Source organism: Anopheles marshallii, chromosome 2, assembly GCF_943734725.1.
Source record: "Anopheles marshallii chromosome 2, idAnoMarsDA_429_01, whole genome shotgun sequence".
Classification (NCBI taxonomy): Eukaryota; Metazoa; Arthropoda; class Insecta; order Diptera; family Culicidae; genus Anopheles; species Anopheles marshallii.
In genome coordinates, this window is record NC_071326.1 from 14711949 (window position 1) to 14735473 (window position 23525).

The 23525-nt window shown below is 44.3% G+C and overlaps 1 protein-coding gene across 1 annotated transcript in view; it reads right to left on the bottom strand.

The window, feature by feature from the left end:
- Positions 1–239: 239 nt before the first annotated feature.
- The window catches only part of LOC128715472 (thyroid transcription factor 1-like), a 28446-nt gene continuing 5160 nt past the window's right edge, over positions 240–23525 (bottom strand). The window contains exons 3-6 of the mRNA XM_053810379.1: positions 19210–19364; positions 14542–14637; positions 1316–1402; positions 240–911 (exon numbers count right to left, since the gene is read on the bottom strand). Of these exons, the coding sequence (XP_053666354.1) occupies positions 240–911; positions 1316–1402; positions 14542–14637; positions 19210–19364 (1010 nt within the window). The remainder of the gene's footprint in view (positions 912–1315; positions 1403–14541; positions 14638–19209; positions 19365–23525) is intronic.

Consider the following 23525-nt stretch of genomic DNA (forward strand, 5'->3'; position numbering starts at 1 on the left):
GCAGACGAGCTTTTTTTTAGTGAAAGTACTTCAACAAAAATTGACCGGAGAGCAACCAAAACAATCAACACTAACTGTTGTCTAAGTCAAACCATAGAGGCAGAGGAGAACTCGCTACTCCACCTGTACGTTGTGAGGCTCGGGTTTTAAAATTCAGCACTAAAGAACTAAACGCGACGAATATCTTCCCGAACAGATCATACCACCGACGGTACGGAACGTAACCGATTCCACTAATATTACCAGGCGCGCGTCTGCAGTGGCAGATAGCCGCCGCACTGCTGCTGGTGGCTGTTCGTCATGAAGTTGTTCTGGTTGCGGTACGCCATCGCCAGACTGTTGGACATGAGCGCATTATTGCACGGCTGCTGCAGCATCTGATGTTGATGGGCGGCACCATTGTACGACGAGAGCAGGGCCGCCGTGGCCGTATCCGGCGAATGTGCGTTCGTGTCGTTCAGCAGCACGATGCTGCCGGTGCTGGTTGGGCCACCGCTGCCGTTGCTCGCGCCGCTGCCCGCATTGCTGGCGCTGCTGCTGCCGTTCGAGCTGGGCCCGCTCGTTCCACTGCCGGCCGAACCACCGCCCGACCCACCGGCCGAACCACCCGACCCGCTCCCGCCTACGGCCGACTGTTGCTGGTGCGCGCTGTGCTGCTGCTGATGATGCTGTGCTGGATGCCCTCCATGCTGGGACGGATGCTGACCGTGCTGCTGTTGCTGGTGTTGCTGATGCTGCTGCTGCTGCTGCTGCTGTTGCTGCTGGACGGCGGCGGCCGCGGCTGCAGCAGCAGCGGCAGCTGCCGCACTGCTGCCGCTAGTGTTGTTGGCGCCCGCGTTCGAACCGCCGGAACAGGGTTTGCCATCTTTAACTAGTACTGGTACGGCCACACGTCGTGGTGAGCTGGCTGACTGGGATGAAAAACAAACCGCGCATTAGTCGGACGAAGGGGTGCGGCCGTCGATCCCGGGGGCAGCAGCGGCGGCATCATGCCGACCAGCATCGTCGCACCGGGACCGTAATGCGCACCCGGAAGCAACTCGTCCGGGTCCTGGTCGAGCAGGTCCTGGTCCTGCACCCGTAGCTGGTCATGCTGTTCCTGCTGCTGGTGCTGGTGTTGCTGTTCGTGCTGTGGATGCTGCGGCAGATCGGTCGGGGTGGTGCTGGACTCCGCTAGAATGGTCGTGGTACCGGCAGCAGCAGCAGCACTACCACCACCACCACCAGCAGCAGCAGCAGCAACAGAGCCACCCATCGATGCACCGGACACAGTACGACCGAGGCTGCGCACGTGGTGCTGTGCACGATTACTAACCTGATTATGTTGGTTCTGTTCCGCCATCGCCTTCTCCTTTGCCTGCCGTTTGCACTTGTACCGATGATTTTGAAACCAAATCTTCACCTACGAAACGCGCAAAGAGAAGGAAAGGATCACGTTAATGACGTTTTGATGTTAATGTGCAACAAGTTCACGTGCTTAATTCTACAATATCGTCACATTTCAGACACGTCCAAAAATCATTTGACATTTATTTAGTCTTGTTAAGTCCATTAATAACAAGAACTTCAGCATGATCTTCTACTCCTTTTTGTGCAATTACTGCTGTACTGGAATACTGGACACTTTATGTCTCTCCACCAAGAATGTAAGCTTGGAACGAGAGATTAGCGATCGGTTAGACCGATCTTTTTGAACACGAAATTATTACAGTGGCCACATCTCAGTATGAGAGTCGCGGCATGGCGCTCGTCGATAAGGTGTTCATCTCCGGCCAGCGCATCTAAGCAAGATCAGGCTGAAAGTTTTCATTCTCCGTCGCTCAATACTTCTTCATGAAGGTGAGCAATTCTGAGGGCAAAAATGACTATGATCATGACAGCAAATAGCTGCAATTCCGGTGGGAAATATTATTTCTCTTTCACCGATCGTTAAAAGATTTGTTTTTGAAAACACTGATGGAAGACGCAATGTACTTGTACGATCCCGGTAAAGAAATGTCAAAAAGATCTCGATAACATCACGATATCATCAATAAGATTTGTGTCCTTCTCAGTACGGTCGCTCATTTTGGGTAATTCCATACTACTCCTCAATATTTCCATCTTGTTCGCGTAGGCATTTATTCCATTTATTTGTCGATTTATGCGTGTCAGATTGACAACAAGCTGTAACAATTTTACTGATAATCCAGCCATTTTTGGTAAAGTTACAGCTGCTTCTTACAATAGTGATTGACATTAGTCTGGATCATAGCTCAGGATCACTGATTTTCAGGTAGTTTCGTGGTTACTTCTGTTATCTTCGTTATTATCACACAGAATGGTTGGGATTTACTTTGAAATGGTACGGATCTAGTGCCATGTTCGAGTTGAGTTGCGGACGATGAAATTAGAGTATAATTTCTTTGTTTCAGATGTTTATGTCTACAGACGGTGGGGGATTGCTGATACCAAGAAACTGTTTGAAGCGACGTAAATCAAACGACATCCTGTTTACGGCTTTAAATGGCCGCGATCTTAGGCTTAACGTAAGAAATTTAACGCATCGCAAACTTTAGCGAGGTTTTTTCCCCCATCTAACCTATGTTTTACCATGGTCGCGTATCATGGTGCAAACGATGTGGTAGGTACGATGCCACCGTACACAAGTGGACACGGAAGTTCTGCTGGAAAAAAAACCTCACATCCGTATTGGATACCCACCGCGGGTAGGAAATGGGTTTAAACATCACTGCTAGCTGAGCCGTTAGAAGTGTCGTCGGCTTAGGTAATATGATTTAATGTATGGCCACCAGCGCGGGCCATCAAGCCCGGAACAATGTACAGGAAGCTCCACATGGCATGGATGCAGGAAGTACGTACGTTGAACATATCCTCCGGCGATGGCTGTGGGTCGTCGGGCCACACACGTACCACTCGCTTCAAAAGCGTACCGTACATCCCTTTCGCCACATTGGCCACCAACCCACGGAGCAGCCGTTACGGTAACTTTACTGCACGAGTTTTATTGCGCATTCTGGGCGTATTTTTTTTTTCTTCTTCGCTCTTTGCCTTCTTTCAGCGTGGTTCTTTGATGATGGTTGAGTTTGCTTATGCTGTTGATGCCTCCAGCCGGAGAAAGCGCTCTCGGAACGGGAGCCTCGTCTGGAGCTTATGCATTTGTGTAGAGTGTGTTGAGTAAAATTACACATAAGTGTGCTATGTGCTTTCCCACTGAGGACCCTTGTGCTAAAGACCCCGAAATAGGTGATGCAGTTTTGCGCTGCTGCACACTGCCAGCAGATCTGCGGGATCAAAAATTAGTCTCGATTTGGGGGGCCTTTGCCGATTGTGGCATATGTGTGGTATCACGCTGGCCCCCAGTTGTCCTGCTTAAGACGATTTCCGCCGAGTTGGAGGCAATTTTTATCTTGCAAAGAAAGAAGTTAAATTCTTCATTCGTTATCCTGAAATTGATAAACTTAAAACGACATTGTTTCTTACACATTTAGAAAACATTTTTTGATGGTGTAATTCCATCATTAACAGTTTTTTTTTCTGTGTTTTGAGCTTTGATATAAGCAATCACTACAATAGTGGTGAATGTACAAATTCAAATCAAATTTTTAGCAATAATCGGAGCATTGATTAACATTCAATGTTAAAATTAACGATTAACAATTCATTTGAAAACAACTTAACTGATTTATGATTGATACTGATTTAAAAACTGATTTATTAAACTTGCCAATTAAACTTTAGCGTCCCTGTCTACTTAATCACATTACTTTTCCACGTTCCCAGTAATTGCGCATTATCATCGCTACCCATTGACACATTTTGCTACTAATGTAGTGCATATTTAGTTAGCGATGCAATTGCATTTACCGCAAACAAAAAAAAAAACAGCTCCAGCATCGTAATGTGTGTACCGTGCCGAACAACCATCTATGGCACGGTGGATGGATGAAATAACGCAAAGGAAAGAAAAAAGGGAACTATCCTTTATGCACCTACTGACCCGGTGCCGCACTCCAAGCGCCATCGCTGTTCTTTCTCCAACGAGCCGCAGAGCAGGGAGAGTTTTTCTTTTCTTGGAGAGGCTTTATGTGGCACGCTAAAAGTGCTGCAGTTACTGCCGCAGGACAGGGCAGCAGCAAAAAAAAAAAAAAACACCACATTGAACGTGTTCACAACACATGGCCGTCCAAGTGTAAACATTCATTTAGTATTCTCATTGAGCAAATAAACAGACAAAAAAGAAGGTAAATCATTTCACCGGATCGAAAAGGAAAACCGAGTCAGCCCAACTGACTTAGTGCGGTGTGATCCACTGCATCCGGGCAATGGCAATCCGGGCAATCCACTGATCCACTGCAATGGGTCTTAAAGGGTCGGAAAAGCTTTTTCCCACCCATCGTCTTGCAGGCACTACACTTACACGTAGAATTCTTTTGCCTTGTAACATTGAACCTTTTTTCCAAGTGAAACTGCAACTGGGGGGGGGGGGTTTTTACGTGTGTATCTAGTGGGAGGAAATTGAGTGAAAAAGGATAATGTGTATGTGGCGCAAAAGAAAAGCATCGGTTCGGGCAAAACTAGCACCGAAGCGCATCCCGTTGAGATTAGGTGCATTTGGGCGATCTTGCACGGGTGTCGCCGAGCGCGGGCAGAGAAGCGTACGGACGATGGACGAGTACCTATTTTTGTGCGCTCAAAAAGTAACCACTCCGTGTTGGCCGTGTGGTGGCTATTATGCAATACCCCCCCCAGCTCAGGGGGAGGGGTGTGGCTTCAAGTGTACGAGTCTTTTGCATACAGTGCGATCCAGAGTTGAGGGATGCACGTGAGGGATGTTGCATCGGCCACTGAATAGCGTAGCATGCACCAGGTTCGGGTGCACATTTTAACACTAGCACGGCAGCCACTTTGCCTGCTTTTTAATTACGAGCAAAATCAACCACTACATTGAAACCAATTCAGCGCGAACGCGTGAACGTCGTGGCGTTGAATGGCTTTGTCCGGTTCGGGGGTGCGCACGGGGTGGAACCACACGACGGTGGCCTATCTATTTTTCTGTCCTATCCTCGTATTCTTAGCCATGTGGAGGGGAAGTGTAGCTAGGGGGTGGCAGTCGAGAACAACAACCGTGTGCTGACGGTGCTGTATGCAAACAACTTCTTCAATTCAATCCATCCTAGAAGGCGCGGAGAACGCGGACGCGCTGGGAAGATCGCACCCGAGCAGCATACGCGGCAGTAAAGCTTTCATGCGAGCGCATGTGAGTGGAATATTATCTCATCAGCAGCTTTCTCGTGGTGCAATTAGTAGCGTAATCAAGCAGCACCAAACCACGTCGCCCGTCGGACGGGCGCGATCACGGGTGGCACGCGGTGGATACGGCGAAAAAGGACACTCGAATGCAAGCAAACACTACGGCCGCAAACTTCACCGTACGGCAGTCCGATCTAGGCAAGTGTTTTTTTGTTCGGGTTTTGCTTCATATCTTCCATTCAAGACGGGGTTTTAGCGTATGCAATTATTGGAACGTGGATGTAGGGACGATCTCGTGTCCGCTTGCTTGAAAAGCAGCGCCTGCTATTGTATGTGGAGCGAATGGCGTTGAGTGAAAGGTTTATAGAAAGCAAGCTTTCAATCCAATTCCGCTGCATTTGTTTGTGGAATAGCATTCATTTTGTGGAATTGTAATAATCACTGCACGCGCCGGATCGGGTTAGGTTTTGGACAATTGGATGTTGCACATGGAGACATGGATTGTATCTAGCGTCTTCATTAGTGTGTAATAAAATAATCTACCAACTGCAAAAGGATGCAATTTAATTTGTTTCTTCTCGCGGTGCCATAATTGAGTGTGAGCCTCTGGCCCTTTTCTCCAGTTCCTGTCATTGTGAATTGGCTATGAACGGTACACTAAACTAAAGCACCGAATGAATGGGGATGATGGAACGATGAATGAACGGGTAATTGTTTGTTGCAAATGAACCTTTTTAGTGAAAATGCATAATGAATGAGTACATCAATTTGAGGATCTTTGTACCGGCTTTAATTAAGTACGTGGGTAGATTTAAACAATAAATTGTGTTATTAGTAATTTGCGGCATGATTAATGGCTCTTTGTTCGTTGGTAAAATGCTCGTCGGACGGATGATATTTGTCCATGTCACATCTCATCGTTAGACACCTGAGCGGGAGCTTATGATAATTGACCTCATGGCTAAATTCTCGATGTGATGGACATTCGCAATGGTTAGAGATGAAAATATCGGCTTGGATTCTCGCATAGAACTTAGCCTACGTCAACCTTTGCCTCGGTCCATTGTGCGCACCCAACCGTGCATGCAACCGAAAGCAAGATGATACACGGATCGTTCATCGCTAATAATGATGCCGTTTGATGATCATAATCCATGCCCGAAAAAGCACTTGTTAATTGGGCCAGAGTGGTAAGCCGCGTGGGAAGCGATGCGTCACATCCTAAACCTCAACCGTCAAGTCAAGCGTCTTAATTGGGAACCCCGATCCGGAAGTGAGGAAGGATCGGGGCATGGATGGGCCCTTGATCGGCTGCGGGTGGCCGTATCTGCACCGCACCTAGTACCTGCTAAGTATCGGGACCGAGCCAAACCCGGAGGTACGGTATTCGGTCTGTTTATTTTCAGTTTCAACCCCTCCCTCGCACAAAGCGCAAACCAGAACCAGAGAACCAGCGAGTTCCTAGCGTCCTAGTGGTACGTTATCCTTGTAACGGGTCGTGTTTTTTGGTTTTTCCCCGGTTGGGTTCCCCGGCGAGGGATTAAAAAGGTAGCAATGTTTACGGAACGTTCATTCAGAAAGGGAAGACGGTGGTGTTTTTTTTTGTTGTTGTTTTGGTTGATTCATTCCTCATTTCTTGCAGTCAGTCCGGCAACCGCTATTACTTTACTATTTCACTGACTCGTTCTACCGCCACTGTTCCATGGGTGAATGGGTGCGAAAACATTGATAGATTGAAGCAACAGCAACAACAACAAAAAATGTATGCACCCACATCAGATCCGAGTGAAGAGATTAGGCAAATTTATAAAAATAAAAAAAAGTTTGCGAAAGATAATAACAATAACAGCATCACGCTAATCATTCGCATCCGGAATCGAGAGTGGGACCGTTGTTGAGCAAAGGAAGGCCAGCATACTATGGCAACTCGCTTTGGCAATTGGCATTCGAACCGTGAACGGGTCGGGACAAGGGTTTTCCCTTGGTTAGAGGAAGAATATTTGCAGTGTCTCTGGTAGGATGAATGTATGTGTGAGTGTGTGTGTGAATAAAACCGAAAGAGTTAAAAATAACAACAACAACTTTCGGGGATCAAATTCGTGAGTTAACGGAAATCCTTATTAAGTGAAAGCACTGGAATTTCCACTAACCTTAAGCAACATACAGGAAAGCTTATATCAATGAGGCAAAGAACGAAAAGAGTATGTTCTAGAAATAAAGTTTTTCAAATTTGCCAAAAAAAGAGGACCTCAATGTGCTTTGAGGTTTGCACGCTACGCTTTGCACGTATAATTTAACTTTCACCATTTTATCACGGAGGGTTCTAGTTTTATCGAAAAGTGGATAAAAATGAGATACAATACCTAGATTCATTATATTTCCATTTGTTTATACAATTCTTGCAAAAAATAGAAAAGTATTCTAAGTTCTTTGGTTTTGAGAACTCTCGTATCAGTATAACATTGGAATCTTGTTTGTTCGAAATAAGGTACGGTAAAATGCAAAATTTTATTGCAATTGCAAAAAAAATCATCAACTACCAATAGACTGCTTAAAATAGTATCAATTTATTTCATAACCTAATTAAAAGACATTCACAGTTAAGGCTTAATAATGACAAATTAATTCTTGTAAAAGAAAGAAAAGAAAACTATCGAAAGTTATAAACGGAGGGTAAAGTTAAAATAGCAAACACGAATACAATAAAAGATGAAAGCAAAGTTGACAACGGAATGATCTTAAAGTCGAGTAAACTATACGAAACTCGAACATCGAACTCGTGTATGCTCGATCTTGAGTATCTGCGACATTTGGAATAAACAAAAAAATAATGGCTTTTAGCCGTAATATTAGCCATATATTGACTGAGGAGTGTACAAATTCTTCAAGGCATTTCCCTCTTGTCTTTTGCTTTATCCCGGGCATTCTCAGTTAAACAAGAAAAATAGTATTGTTATATAAATTATCGACAGTTAGTTTCGCTTTCGGAATGACCATACAATCTTAAATGCAATTTGAAGCATCCATTTATGCGCAAATTAAAGGTGAACATCAAATTTTACTTTTTTTACCGACGGAATGTTCACAATAGACGCATGAACTATATCGTTCGATCATTTCTGTTGGGCTAAGATTGTCAACTAGCTTATGTGTATTGCAACGAAGATGATCAAACATATTTGTATGTGTATGATATCTGCTTTATTTCGCCCTGAAACAGTTTTCATTTTCAACTTCATTGTGCCAAACGTTGCGAACCATTTTTCCGTCGGGCGGAGAAACGCGTGTTTTCCTGCCCAAAAACCAACCACCGGTGTTGCACTGTTTTTACAAACGTCATTTTGCGTTATTATTTTTGCATTCCTTCCTTCCCTGTTTGCAGACCTGCATTGTGGTGTTTTTTTGCCTGCGTTGGCCTCCCAAAATCTGTTCCATTACACACCGTCATCCGACAATTGTATTGTATTTATCGTTACCTTTCCAAACGACGAGCTTACCTTGGCCGTAGCGCAATGCACATCGACACGTTAAATAAGTATGTATGTCTAACAGACTATGCAGAGGGAGAGAGAGAGAGAGAGAAGGAGGGGGAAAAGCTTGAACCTAAATCCGTAGGGTCATGATTACCAGATGTTTAAGTGAAGTCCCGAACGCGTCAAGCACCTCCGGCTGAACCTTGACGGCTCGAGAGGCTGTGTGGAACCGTACGTTACGAAACCGCCGGGAACGGTGGAACGGTTTTTATGCGTACAATCAACCAAGCTGATGGCTACAGCAACCGAGTCCGAAGTGGAATACAGCAAAAAAAAAAATATCGCAAAACGGGTATATAATAAAGAATAAAACGTAATTCTCGTGAAAATAAGAAGCGGGAACCACTTGAACTGCTTTCAAACCACTCCACTCGTTGGCTTAGCGTTCGATTCGTCCTGATTTTCGTCCTGCTGATCCTGGCCATGGCTGCTGGGGCCGACGCAACCATCAACATCTGCCCTCGATCGATAACCGCACGCAAATATTATGGCTACCTACCAGTGTGCTGCCACGGCCCACAATGCACAACGGTCTGCCGCGCACACGTTAGCAAATGCAACAAACGGCGCGGACAGCAATGGACGGAAGTTGCGGCAGAACAAAATGGTTTCTTTGCTGTGTTTTTTTGTAACACATTTTATGGTTAAAAATCTCGCTCTGATTGAGGGATTAAATGGTAATGGCTGTAATGTTTTGAAAATCCCCCAGTTTAACCATTTAAATTATTATTATTATGATACTTATGTAGCACACTTATCTATGCATTAAAAGTGATTTTTTGTTAGCTTCTATGATTTGTTCGAATCAATTTTCCCCAATGATGTTGTCATTCAATCACTTGGGCAAACCCCACCTTCCGGACCGTTTAACACCGTGAGCGACACTTTCACTTGGTGCGTTACGCTTTTCCTTTGCAAGCGAAACGAAAAAAAAATCGGCACTCAGCACTCTTCGGTTGCGATTATCGCTTCCGGCCGTAGTGTTTATTGTTACAACAACCAAATCTGGCCGGTTCCTGTCGCTTCTGTTTACCTTACGCGCTAATCCAAGTCCTTCTTTTGCATGTCAAGACGGTGGCTCTATACACGGCCGGGCGAGGATTGAGAATTCCCCAGTTTAGGACAGGTTTCTCCGTCCGTTTAGCATGACTTTTGACACTTTTGGCAGGAGGGCAAGGAACTTCGCCGTAAGGAAAATCCCATTCTGAAATTCCAAATTCTATGGAATCGTTTGTTTTTGTATGCGATGTTTTTCCTCGCAGGGAACCCGGATGGTGGATTATGCTTTCGTTATTTTCGTCGAGGGATGAGCAGTTTGGTTTTGTCTTTCGATTTCCAGATCAATAAGCATCATGCATCATTACGTATTGCGATGAGGTTATTGTAAACGCTTTAATACGAGAGTTTTGATTGATTAGTTTTAGATTTTGATTTGATTTAGTAAGTAAGTAAGTAAAGATTGTTTCAAAAATAATGACAAGCGTGACAATGGGAATAAGTGTTTTTCTCGACAGTGATAAGCGAATATTTCAGTGGACATTGAAGAACACTTCAATAATTTCAACTTCATCAACTGCGAATAAAATCACATGGGATGATTAAAAGCTCTCGCTCGACGGTGATAAGGGAACATTTTAGGTTAAACATCATTCAATTCCAATTCAAATCAGTTTGATGTGCAGGAAAACCTTGGAGGAATCTTCAGTACCGCTTTGCAACAAATTAGGGACAATTAAGGCAACTTTTGCAAATAATATAATGTAGTAAATACAAGTTAAATTGATCACACCTCAGCACATTCCGATTTAATAGAGCAAAACCTTCTAATTTAAGAAACAAATGAGAATTTCCAGTGAAATAACACGATGAAAAAATCAACGAAATTGCTAAGTTTTTTGGTTGTCACGGACGTTTAAAATGTACGTTCTAAAGTATGTGCGGAACTTGAAGCTGTCGGTAGTTTGATGCAGTACGGTGCTTCCACCTTATCAACTCCAACTCCGGGTGATGTTTCAACATTTAAGCTAAATATTATCCTCTCAAATGCGAATCACTTAAGATTAACCTTTAGTTATAGAAAACATGGGAGGAATCTTCTTGAACCTCAACTTCATTAACTGCAACTAAAAGCGGAAGTGAGCATCATGGCGCACATTTCATCACCATTCATTCGCTGGTGCTTCGTTACTGTTTTATTGGTGGCTATTGTACTGCAGCCAAAAAGCTTCCAACATATACACAAAAATCGTCCAAAACATTCGCATGCTGTTGAGCGCTGTACCACGAGCGACTCAACCACCTAGCTTGCCATTAAGCAAAAAAAAAATTAATGGTGCCCGGGTCTTGAATGTCCAGAATTCGAAACCCAAATGTCCAGTTCCGGTTTCAAAAGCAGACGCACACACCGACCCGAGGGGCGGTACGCACACGGCGAGCTGCTTTGATGGTCTTTGTGTATTTTTTATCCTCTGTTCCGTTCCGGCAGTGTCGTATATCATCGCTCCTGAAGCTCCATCGCCGTGTGCCCCAGCTGGGGCAGGCCCCCAAAAAGCTGGCGTTTTAGTTGTCGGAAATGGCAATGATTTTTGCAAATCGTTCCACCAACCGGACGAGATGGGATGAGAGGCAGACTGGGCAAAGCGGAGAACTTCACGAGCGGGATCTACAATGACACTCTTGACGCTTTGCAACCCACATCACATCACCCACGTGCGCGCATCCGCCATCAACGGGATTGCTGCTTCGATTTCAATTGACAGTCTCGTTTGTCAAATTGAATTTCTAAAACGAAGTGTCACTTGAACCGTTAATCAAAAGTGACATCGTCAGTAAAGAGAAGAGTGGCGATTCAATAGAAATGGAGCGCGTGTATGTGTGCCAAATGCGCCAAAGTACTGTGTGTATTTAAGTGTGTGTGTACGTTTGATTGTTATATTGTTAGTATATGTGTGTGCAAAATGGAGCAGTAGAAATAAAACGCCTGCTAGCCGGAGATTGTTTTTTTTTGTGTAAAAAAAAACATTAAACTCCCAGCAAATGTGGGCGACTGCAATGGATGGCATGTATGCATTACATCGCACCGAAAGAAAAAAAATGTCATAATATTTTTGTTGTTGTTGAGTTTTTTTTGCCACTCGTCACCCGAAACCCAACGCACTGGGAGTGTTTTATGCGCAGAACAATCCACTCCAGCGTGAGGATCAAAGTTTGCCGGGACGCACCGGTAAGTGGTATCGATCCCAATGGTGGAACGAAATCGGAACGGGGAAAATCCTTCGAAATAGAAGACACAAAAAACTGTATCTTTATCGGTGGGCTCGTTGCGATCGAGTGCTATAAAGCTGCTTTAAATTGATGCTTCATACAGAGCCATCGTCCATCAGGTGCTATAATCCTTTCCACTCGACCAAACGAAAAAAAAATGCACGGGACACCTTTTTTTGATTGTGAAACAATTTTTCCGTACTCGTGCTCAACGAAATCGGCTTCCAGGGGTTTGCAAGCAGTGCTTTGTTATGATTTTTTTTTCTGCTCGCCCAAAGGTGATGTTTTTACAGCGAATTATTGATGATAAATACTAGCTTACATTTCCAGAAACGCCCTCCGGTTCTTGGTAATTGCACCACCGAAAACCTTTTGACCAGATCTCGATGGGCTGGAAGTTAAGGATACGTCCGCTTGAGCAAATGTGTAAGATGAGTAGGAGTTTTTTTCGTTCTCCATTGCATCACCAACAAGTTCCCTGCTTGGGCGGGTTTAGGCACGCATGCGAAAAAGGGACTTGTAACGAAATCAAACGAAAAGAAAAAGAAAGAATGGGAATAGTACAACTTCTCCTACTGCCAAGGATGCTGCGATTCAACGGATCGTGGACTTTCGATTCGCATCCCGTCGGTAATCTGATTAATGTGTTGTTGCCCATGCTAAGATATGCTCTCTATTGCAGGATGATATTATTGTAGCGAATTTGCTACCACCAGGACGACTTCTGCCACAATCGTTTGCCCAGGATGCCCTTTGTTGGTTAACAATCGGGCTCACGCTGATGGTTCCGCTGGTTACGATTGTTGGTTGCTGTGAAAGGATTTTCGCGCATACTGCAATAAGCGTCATAAAACCACGCTTGCAATAGTTTATTAAAAAAAAAAAAACAGTTTAGACTTGGTAAGGGAAGGCTTACTGCATGTCGATTGTGATGCAGTTTCTGAAATCCCAAATCCGGACATGTAGAAAGTGAACGGTCGTGTAACTTTGTGGGTTATTTATAAGTTCGATAAGAAGATTTTCTTCAATTTCTTCGTTAAGTTATCTCATTCATTCATAGGAATTAATGCATAGTAAAGATCACGAAATAGGTACCTAAGATATAGACATTTGAGATAGACCAAAAGGCTATATTTGAATTCTTCAATCTTAGTACACTGTGAAACTCTTTTCATCGGAAATTTTTTTATTCTTCTATTACCTCTTCAATTCATGTGCCGTGTGTTGTGTATTATTTATATTTTTGATAATATTATTTACTGATATGAGTTACAGTGGTACCTAAGGAAATATGTTATTGCTTTTCAAGAATTCTAAGCATTACCATCTAAAAAAAGCTTTTTTTGGGATATTACGAATCGAAATAGTTAAGTTAAATAGTTAAAGAAAGTGCTTTCCACTTGCATTTCTCTCTCCGGTTACTTGATTAATGATTTTCAGATAGTAGATATATAAAGAGGAAATATTACTTGAATTCCTTGTAATTGAACTTTCACCCCTAGAACGTATAAACGACCGGTGTGTTTGAATTTGTGTTCACTGTAGGCACGAGTAACATTTTACTATTTCCACCAACTATTTTCCACCCTCTGTATCAATTACTAATTAACGACGGATTCATTTATTTGACAGCCCCGGCAAACATTCAGCATGGTGAATTATTCTAAACCAAACATCATCGCCCACTACCGACACCACTGATCCTGAACGACTTTTCACACATTTACACGTACCACGCCACCAATCCACCCTCGGCACTGGCAGCAACCAGCAACAAAAAAAAAGGATCACTTGAAATGTCCGCGGTCCGTGTTTTATTTCGCCCGCACGTGAACACCAATGCGCACGGTGCCGGGATTGTGTTTGTATGTCCTTCCGGCAGTGTGCCACTGTGCGGAATGGGCAAACAGATGCAAACGGCAGCCAGGAAGCGATTAGAATCGATTAACCCGTCGACCAAACAAACTGTCACCGACAGGAACCGAAGCAGCCGGAACAGAATTTGGGCCGCTGTCATAATCGCACGGTCTATTAAGTCGCTCGGCCCCCTGTTTTGTATGCACGCACGCACGGTAGGAACTCACGCGCCAAAAGAAATATTATTGTGCGTGCGTGATGTGTCGGATGTTTGGCGGTGTGCTCACCACCAAGGGGATAACTGTCAAGCTCAAATGGTGGTTTTTCCTTTTCCGACCAAAAGAGAAAGGTACTTATGTGGATGCGATGGGAAAATGGCACACACTGGGACGCGAGTAGATGCACTACAGTGTGCACTGTCAGCGACACGCGCAGCGAATCGATTCGGTGCGTGGTGTAAGTGTGATGGAAATGTTTATTTTTCCACTCGGAAGTTTTTATTGTGATGGGTGCGAAAATTAAAAAATTATTTCCTCCTTATTTATACAAACACAAATGATCCGTTCTAATGGACCACCAGACCGATCAATGTATCCGGATCTGTAAGAGCAGTTGAGGCAATCGGGCTGCTTACCTGGGTTGGTGTGAGATGTATTAAGCTGGCTAGGTGTTCACGTTCTGGGGCGGATAGGTATTTCTGCTGCTTAAATCTTCGCTCCAGCTCGTACACCTGTACGGGGTGAAAAGAGAATGAAATTAATTGCCAAACTTTCAATCAGTTGGAGTTGAAGAGCAATTTCATGTATTTATTTGTTATAAACGACACTACAATCATGCTACATTGTTTCTTCTAGACTAATTTTAAATATTTGTTTCCACTTGATGAATATATTTTGCTGGAGGATAAACCTACTTTGCCTTTAAAAAAAAAAGGCTTTCAAACGTGACATTATAATGAAATGAATTTCTTAGTCAATCAAACGAACGATCATTGTAGTTGTTTAAATATTAATTTTAGCGGATGGTAGTATGAACTTATTATCTTTTTATCATATAGAACACTTCGTAGAAATTACTGGAAAAAACTGAAACAATTATTATTGATACACAACAAGGATCAATATACAGGTGATCCCCGAGATACACAGTACATGATATTTGCAGACTGGTGGAATGTGAAATTCGAAAGCTTTAAAATGTTATTGCACATAGTTTCGTGTAAATAACTAAAACGAAAAAGATTGATGATGCCTTTTAATTTAGTTTAAATAACTTTATCTTGAATTTTTGTTACTTTTTAGTTTGAAATGTCACCAGAAGCAAGCTAAAGTATAATAGATAAGCAACTAGAATTGGAATGTGAACATTTAAAAAGCAAATTTTAATTACTTTTGGTATATTTCCGTGATCTGCTATAGCAGTGCCTCTCGGGCCACCTGTACGCTTATCGATCTTGTTTGTTATGGATGAAAACATATTTTTCTATAAATTTGCTAATTGGTTGTGACGCTTTAGTGATAAAGTTTAATGTTTAATTAACATGAAATTAATTTCCTTTCAAATAAAGTAACTTTTCTGAAAAGTCCTATTCACACATCTCTGACGTCTAATGGTACCTTCTTATTCGATCGACGAAGACTTGAAATTCATTTCAATGAAAAAGCAATGATTATTTTTCATTAAATTGCAACTTTTATTCCATTTGTTCCACTATGCTGTGGTTTGAAATAATTGCGCAAAATATCAAATGCAAATAATGACTCCCGTGGATGAAATTTTCAATTAATGTCGTCTGTAGACCACAATATTTCACAGGTGCAGTAGCATGAACTCCACGTCCAACCACAGCATTACATCATAAATGGAACAAATACTTTTTGTCAATAATATTCAATTACAATTATGGCATTTTTTCTTGGCTTTGCGTGACGACTTACAATCGAAAGACCAAGCGGACCAGCCCTCATCTACTTGACCTTCTTCGGCAAACCGGGGATACGAAGCAAAGCAAGGGATTCATCTGTGAATTGCAATTCGAAAAACCAAACAACACCGAACGGTTGAATCCCCCTAAAAACGCATAATGTGCTGGCCAGTGCTGCCCTTCGCCCTTCGCGCTGGTGTTTTCTTCTTGTTCACCAGCTGCCACCCTTAATGGTTCAGGTCCAACCCTGGCAGAAACCCGGCCAAATAAAACCCCTACCTCCCAGATCGCTCCCCCATTGTGCACCGTACAGTGCGTCTAGAACTCGGGCCGCTCCTGTTTCATCCTGCGCACTCGCGGCAGCCACATCTTCGCCGTACAAATATTTGCCCTTTCGGATGGCAACGGTCGGAACGAAACATGAAACATGCATAAAAGTATTGACAAACAACAGCATGATGCTGCTGCGTACGATTTTGCTGGAGCAGGCGGTCCTCGGGACCGTCACGCCGGCGGTACGGTCCGTGTACCATTTTTCCCCGTGGCCCACCGAAAGGACAAAGTTATGATAATCCCTTTTTTCCCCTCATTCTTGTGTTTTGCTCTACAACGTCGCCTTTAATCGTTGATTGTTTTGGAGTTAATCGTACCGTTTTGTCGAGAATAACAAAACGCTCTTCCCGTCCGCACGCGGTGACGCAATGGCAAATGCACCAAAGATTGCGGTGGGCCCTGGCCCTGACAAGCGCTGTAAAACCTAGCAACGAATTAAGAACGTTCCGGTTCGGAAGACTTCGTCACCCAAGCGACGAACCTCACCACACCGCCCCAAAGCGGGGTTGGGATTCGGTGTGGTGCGAAAGTTAATCAAATATTTATACGACGAATCCTCCGCAGACAACGCACGCAGACAAAAATCCATCGAACCCAAAGGCAAAGATTAACTTTGTCTTGTACTGTGCTGTCAGCAAAATGTGACCCCCACACCCCACAGGGCAACTAAGCAAACTGGTGGTTTGCACTAATCCTCCCCACTAATTCTACCCCAGTTGGGAGAACGATTGTCATTTTTATCCTCAACGCTACCCAGCGCAACCGAGTCAAGTGGCAAAATATTGACAAATCGATCCACGACCCACGCACAGCGTCATCCCTCCCCATCCGTCCACGGATCAACGGGGAAGTTGTTCCGAATGTCTAAAATTTGATGATTATTTAACTTTTTCCCAATTACCCGACTACCGGAATGGAGCGACCCTTGAGCAGGCGGGTACGGTACAACCGAAATGGGACAGAACACCAGAAACACTGGTACGGATCCCCAGTGGCCGCTGTGGTGTACTTTCGGTGACATCCACTTAAAATTAAAACTGAGGTAAATATTGAACCACGAGCCGACGCTCACTGTGGATCGTGGCGTGGCGTGTTTTGACATCTTTGTTTTTTATCCATCTTTGGCAGCGGTAGCCAAACGGACGGCTAATGCCGCGGCTGGAGCTTTGGCTCGGCGAACGCGCTGCGTTTCGGCTGCGGGTTGTTTGGTTTATATTCGGAAGGTTTTGTGTTGACAGTTTGTTGAAAGTGCTGTTTTTTAGGACGGTACGTCACTCAGCCGCGTTGAGTGGATCGTGATCATGCCGGTCGACCTTGAAGCCTTCCTGTCGATTCCCATTTGGTGCGACCCATTTAGCGCTGGAGTTCATCCAACATTTGTAATCGTCCAGCAGTATTTAAATAAAAGAGCGAAAATCTTTCGAAACTGGTGAAATCGTAACGAATAAAATCTTGAGAGGCAATATAGAATGTTAGAAGGATGCTAAATAAAAGGCAACTTTGGGCAACACAATAAGGCCCGAACGCGATTGTTGCGAGCGGTGCAAAAAAAAAAAAAACAAACAGCTCTAATTACTTTCAAACTCTCTGCTTTTGCACCAAAAACCAAACAATTATGAAGCGAAATTCATTAGAATAATCGTTGCGCAAGGAACGGAGCGTGTCAGCGAGAGCAAAAAAAGCTCCACAAGCACGGCACAACCGCCTAATGATCGAGACCATCGAGGCGAACTTCGGGCAGGAAACTTTTCCACCCAGCAAACTCCGGTGGCCGGTCAACGCCTGGACGCACCGTGGCCCTGCAGGCCATTCTTAAGCGCTAAACAAAAATCTAAGTAAAATATTTGAATGTCCGTGAGCGTATATTTGTGCAAAGAAGGCGAAGGCGAACACAGTGCCGTGCGCCGCTGTGGAGCACAGAGATTGGAAATAACTGCCGGGGCCGCACCAGTCCGTGGTGAACAGAACTTTCCAAACGGACGCGGGCGCGGCACGGGGGAAGGTTAAGAATGCTCTGCTGTTACGTTTTATATAAACACACCGTTAGATCCAAGACGGTGCTGGCCAGGGGAAGGGAACAGTGGGATGCGCGCAGGGTTTGGAAGGAAACCGTCCACCAGGAATATCTATTTACAAAGCACTTGAAATGAAATGCCAAGTTTCATCAGCAAACTAATATGGGCAGCAGAACGGTGTGTGGCGGTGGCAGGTAGTCAGTTTGTCAGCCCCGACCCGGCCAACCCCCGGGAACGAGTGACGACAATGGGAACGAATGTACGAAAAAAAAAAACAAACCCGGTGCGCTGGTTGCGTAGAACGGAGACCGACCACTAGCAACACTAGCGCGGTGTGTCTACTAGCTGCTAGGATGTGTCGCGGTGGCTGTGTTCTGGTGGCTGTTGGCTGGGTGGTTGAGCGCTTGTTTATTGACAGCATGGGCTGTTTCTGGTCACAGCCGCCAAACGGTAGCTGATTCGGTGAAATGTCAACTGCTGTGAGCGTGTATTTGACACACACACTAAATATCGATTGGCGAATAGATGGAGGTTTGTGCCGTCTGACTGACGACAAACGGCGAAACGCGAGGCAAGCGCGTATCTGGATTAAAATTTATTGTTGATCAATGGCTGAATATTTGTGTGGCTAAAATCAATAATGTAGTGTGTATGTGTTTTCTTTTAAACGTACAGCGATGGTAGAGAAAGGCGCTCAAACAGCCATGCCAACCGTGTTTCATAATCACACCGATCACGTTGCGACACGGATGTCAATAGCGCCAGGCAGCGCTAGACATCGCTAGACACCAGCTTGCAAAACCGTGTATGTTGCGATCGCCATTAGCAAACGTCTGGCCGTGGTGGTTTCGTGGCAAAGTGGTTGTTTCTTTAAGCCGTGTTTAACCCACGTAACGACGTGATCTCGTGCCGTTTGTATGGGTGTGTGTGTGTGTGACTACAAGGGAGGGTAGGATGGGCCATTCCTTACGCGAGATCATCCGTGATCAAGGTCGTACGACCCCCACGGCAGATGCAGATATGTACTCACCTGAGCCTGCGTGAACAGTACCCGTCGCTTTCGTCGTTGGGCGAGTGGAAACTGCATCGGTTTGGTGTCGGATACGCTGCACGCTGCCAAGCTGCCCATGTTGGACATGGCGTGACCCATCGTACCGCCGGCCGAGCCTCCCATCAATCGGGATACTGCAAACAAAACAGGTATTACAGCGTTAAGATATCGCTCAAACATAATTTAAAAAATATTTAATTTGCTGGCAATTTTATTAAAATTGTTATCTAAATATAGTTTAAGTTGTAGTCTAGCCGTTTTTCTGCAAATAGATGATCGCACGTACGAAGTCGTCCAGAATTCCACCTATCTTGGGTCAAAAGTCAGCATCGATGACAATATCGAAGTTAAAATACGCGCTAGGGGGTGCTGGCTGCCAACCGGTCTTTCTACAGTCTGAGGAAACTGCTCTAATCCTGTCGACCCGTGTTGCGACGAAACTGAGACTATATACAACCTTTATAATGCCAGTACTCACTTATGGCTCTGAGACATGCACTTTGTCGAAAACTAATCCTTTTAGTCGAGTTTGAGACGAAGACGTTCAGAAGGATTTTTGGCCTCGTATGTGCGGAAGGACAATGGAGGAACCGCTACAATGACGAGTTCTATGAGCTGTACGGCGAACGTACTGTCGAACAGTGGCTTAGACTCGCCAGGTTCAGGATGGCTGGTCACGTCATGAGAATGACACCGGATCGACCTATCCCGGTAAAGTCCTTTTAGGTCGTCCACATGGACAGAGATGGAATGATGGCGTTCTAGCGTCCTCCAGAAATGTCGTGCTATTGGCCTGCCTGCAGCAGGTCAGAACCGCGCAGCTGATAAGTAAGTAAGTAAGTTTTTATTCTTAACAAACCAATAAATCCTTCTTGAATACTTCACAAGATGATGAATGGAAGTCCATCCAATAACTTTCAAGTGTTGAACGATATAGGGCCTGTATTTGTTACTCAAATATTCGCGATAAGACGAAGAGTTTTGCCAGGACTATCTGTATTTACATTTATCTAAAACTTGAATTAATAGTACAACTATGAAAAGGACAATGGATAACGCGTTCGTCACATGCTATAAAACTTAATTAAGGCTAATAGTAGTAATTCGTAAGCGAATCGAGATACATCAAATTTTCATAGACAAACAAATATCACAAACGACAACTGCAGAAGTATAGAATAGAATTCAAAGACTGTTTTTTTTTCAACTCAGCACGATAATGGACGCGTCCAGAATTGCATAACACAGCAAAGTTTACTACCGTACCATCGGCAATTTGCATAATAATATGATTTCAAGTGCTCGGCAAACATAGCTCCATTCAGCAGTACACCGGACTCATCGGCAAAGAATGCTCCCCGATCGTAGAATGGGCTAGGGAAGCGATACGTTTGAGCAGCAACAAATCCGAACCCATTCATTGCTTGCGGCTACTGCTGCCGACGAAATGCGAGAGAATGGCTTGATAAATATTTATTTGCAGCAGCAGCAGCAGCAGCAGCACTCCACATTAAACATAGCGCGTGACCGAAACTTATACCGGACCCAACACCCACTGGCCCATGCCATCGCATAAGTAAACCACACCGTGAACCATTCTTAATAAGCTCTTTTTCTCCTACTGTTTAGCCGCAGTCTCCAATTACCAAAACCCGAATCTAACTCTCGCACAGTAGGAAAGCGGGAAACGCACGGGGAAAACCTCACAAACAAACGGCGTAAAGTCATTTTCTTTCTCGTACGTGCTCTTGTTTCCTTTCGCCTACAAAAAACCCCAAAACCCCGGACCACTTTAGCGTACTCACTGGATCGTTTAAGTAGCTAGTGGTTCACATTCCCGGCACCGGAATGTGCCGACCGAAAGACACACGCAAAGAGGTCCACTGAGCCTCGCACACAACGGGAAAGCTTCCCAAACCTCAACTATTTAACCGAGCCGGGATCGGTTTGGGGTGAAGAGTTGGGCAGCAGGAAATGCACTCATTGGCTTTCTTCCTATACGGGGCAGGGCCGTTTCCTACACATGTCCTGATGCCTAAAGGATGCGTCGTATGTAATCATCGTACAGGCAAGAAACAACCCCATCGGAGGCTCAAATTACATGAAGCATGTACCAAACACACCATCCAAATCACACCACAATGGACCATTTTCTTAAGGAAATTAGCTGAAAATTTGGCTTTCCTAATGGTGTGTGCCAGGGAATGTAGCGTTTCCGTGGCGTGCAAGGGTGTGAGTGTTATTCGGCCAACGAAACAGAAAAGAAGCCGAGATCGGCAATGTAATCGGATACGGGTTCCGATCCACGGCAAGTGGGCTTTTGTGATTCGCCTGCCCGCAATAGGAATTGGGGTTGGCTATCGCTTTCCGTTTCCAGCACCACTAGGAGGGAGGTAACGTCTCGTGTCAACACCATCAACACTTGCGAAGGACAATAAAATTCTCCAATTTCATCCTTACTTTTCCGTTCGGGGCCTCCTTTCCCAACCCCTCCCAGCTATGTGATGGTGGTGATGATGGTTATTGTTTCACAATGCCTTGTTCTTCGGACAGTTTTGTTGTGCGTAAGCGAAAACGGTTATTGGAACAAATTTCGGTAACAGAATTCTTCATTGTTTAAATGATGTTAGCATCAAGATGTCTTTAATTTGTCTGCTGTAACAAATCATATACAGTAACTCGCCCTACCGAGTGATGCCTTGTACAACATCGTTTATATGGCGTATTAAGAGATGTAATACCTATTGTAACATTACGGAGCATTTAAAAATTGAGATTTCTATGTCTATGTTCGACAATTGAAGTAAAACATCGCCAAAAATCATTTTGTTAATAGAAAAATGATAAGTACTTGCGGACTTTATTTCAAATTAGACATTGAAATCTGCATACAACACTCCCTGATCTGTCCTCCAATTTGTAACACCCAATTACCTCTGATTCCCTAAGCAAGTAATCTCTAAGTCCGGTAAGTAGGTCGCCGGAACTGCGTAGCTCAGGATTAACCCGGATTTAACAGTTTCCGATAGAACTCCTTCTTATCATCTCCTAGCAGAGGGTTAAAATAGAAATGCTCAGCAAGGCAAGCAAAGCCAAAAGGATTATGTTAGCTAAGGAGCATGCTTATAAACCTATGGAGTTGTGGACAATGATTGCTTGGACGATTAAATTAAAATTCGATCAAATTAAGCGAGATTGCAGGATTCGCGCTTGAAGCAGACCTTATGTAGAGCTTCCCGTGTAAGTGAAGTATGAGGATGGCAATGGTATGGCCAATCTGGCTACATTTATTCGCGGAGAGGACTAAGAAGAATAGTGAATATAGAATTCCTACAAACTGTCCGAAAATCTAGAGTATTTCGAAGAAGACCAAGGTTTCCCTCTGATCTTGTCCTGGTATACTGTTCGCCTTCACGACACCTCGAACCAAAATCCCACCTAAAATTTGTTGGCGATTTTGGATGCCAGAGTTGAAAAAACTGGTGTTACCTAGAGCCCAAGAGCACGTCTGAGAATAAATAGCACTACAGCATCTAAAAGAAAACATGGCCAAGTTTTTGGTTATTGATTTAATTTGGGATCAAATCTATCTTTCTTGCTGTCACAATGAAATGGTCTGCTTTTTTGCTGTAGGTAAACCTAGATTCAATACACAAAAAAGCGAAAAAAAATTCTCTTCTTCGAATTCTCTTCCACTTTTGCCATTGCCCAACATTTGGCGATATTGCCCATCACCCGTTAAGCCGGTAACGAATGGCCAGTACATAACCGCTAAACAAACGACGATTATTTTCCAATTTCCTTCATAAATCCATGTGACCGTGTGTGCTGGCCACTGTTGGCGAAAGCCACCAAAGGTGCCAATCACATCATCCCATCCCGACCAAACCAAAGTTCAGTTCGGTACCGGGACACACTGGCACTGGTGGCAAATGTCTTAGCGTAGCAAATCCTCTTACCGGGGCAAAAAAAAAAAACAAGAACAAACACCGTTCGGCAGATAACGATCTGTGCGCTAGCTGTGTATTCTGTTCTGCGCTATCTTGCCAAATCCACCTGCCCCGGGCTAGAGGTCGATAGTTCGCATTGCGGATTGTGAGGAGCACGATGCTATCACGGCGATGTAATCCTATTTCTACGACCGGTAACACCGGGTGACCGCTTTGTCTGTCCTGGCTATCGATGGTCGATAGAAACGGGGCGCAGTAAAACCATAACAAGCTATTCCGAAAAGGGACACGTGTTAGGTTTTGGTTCGTAATCAAAAAAATAAACACAAAAACCGATCAAAAGAT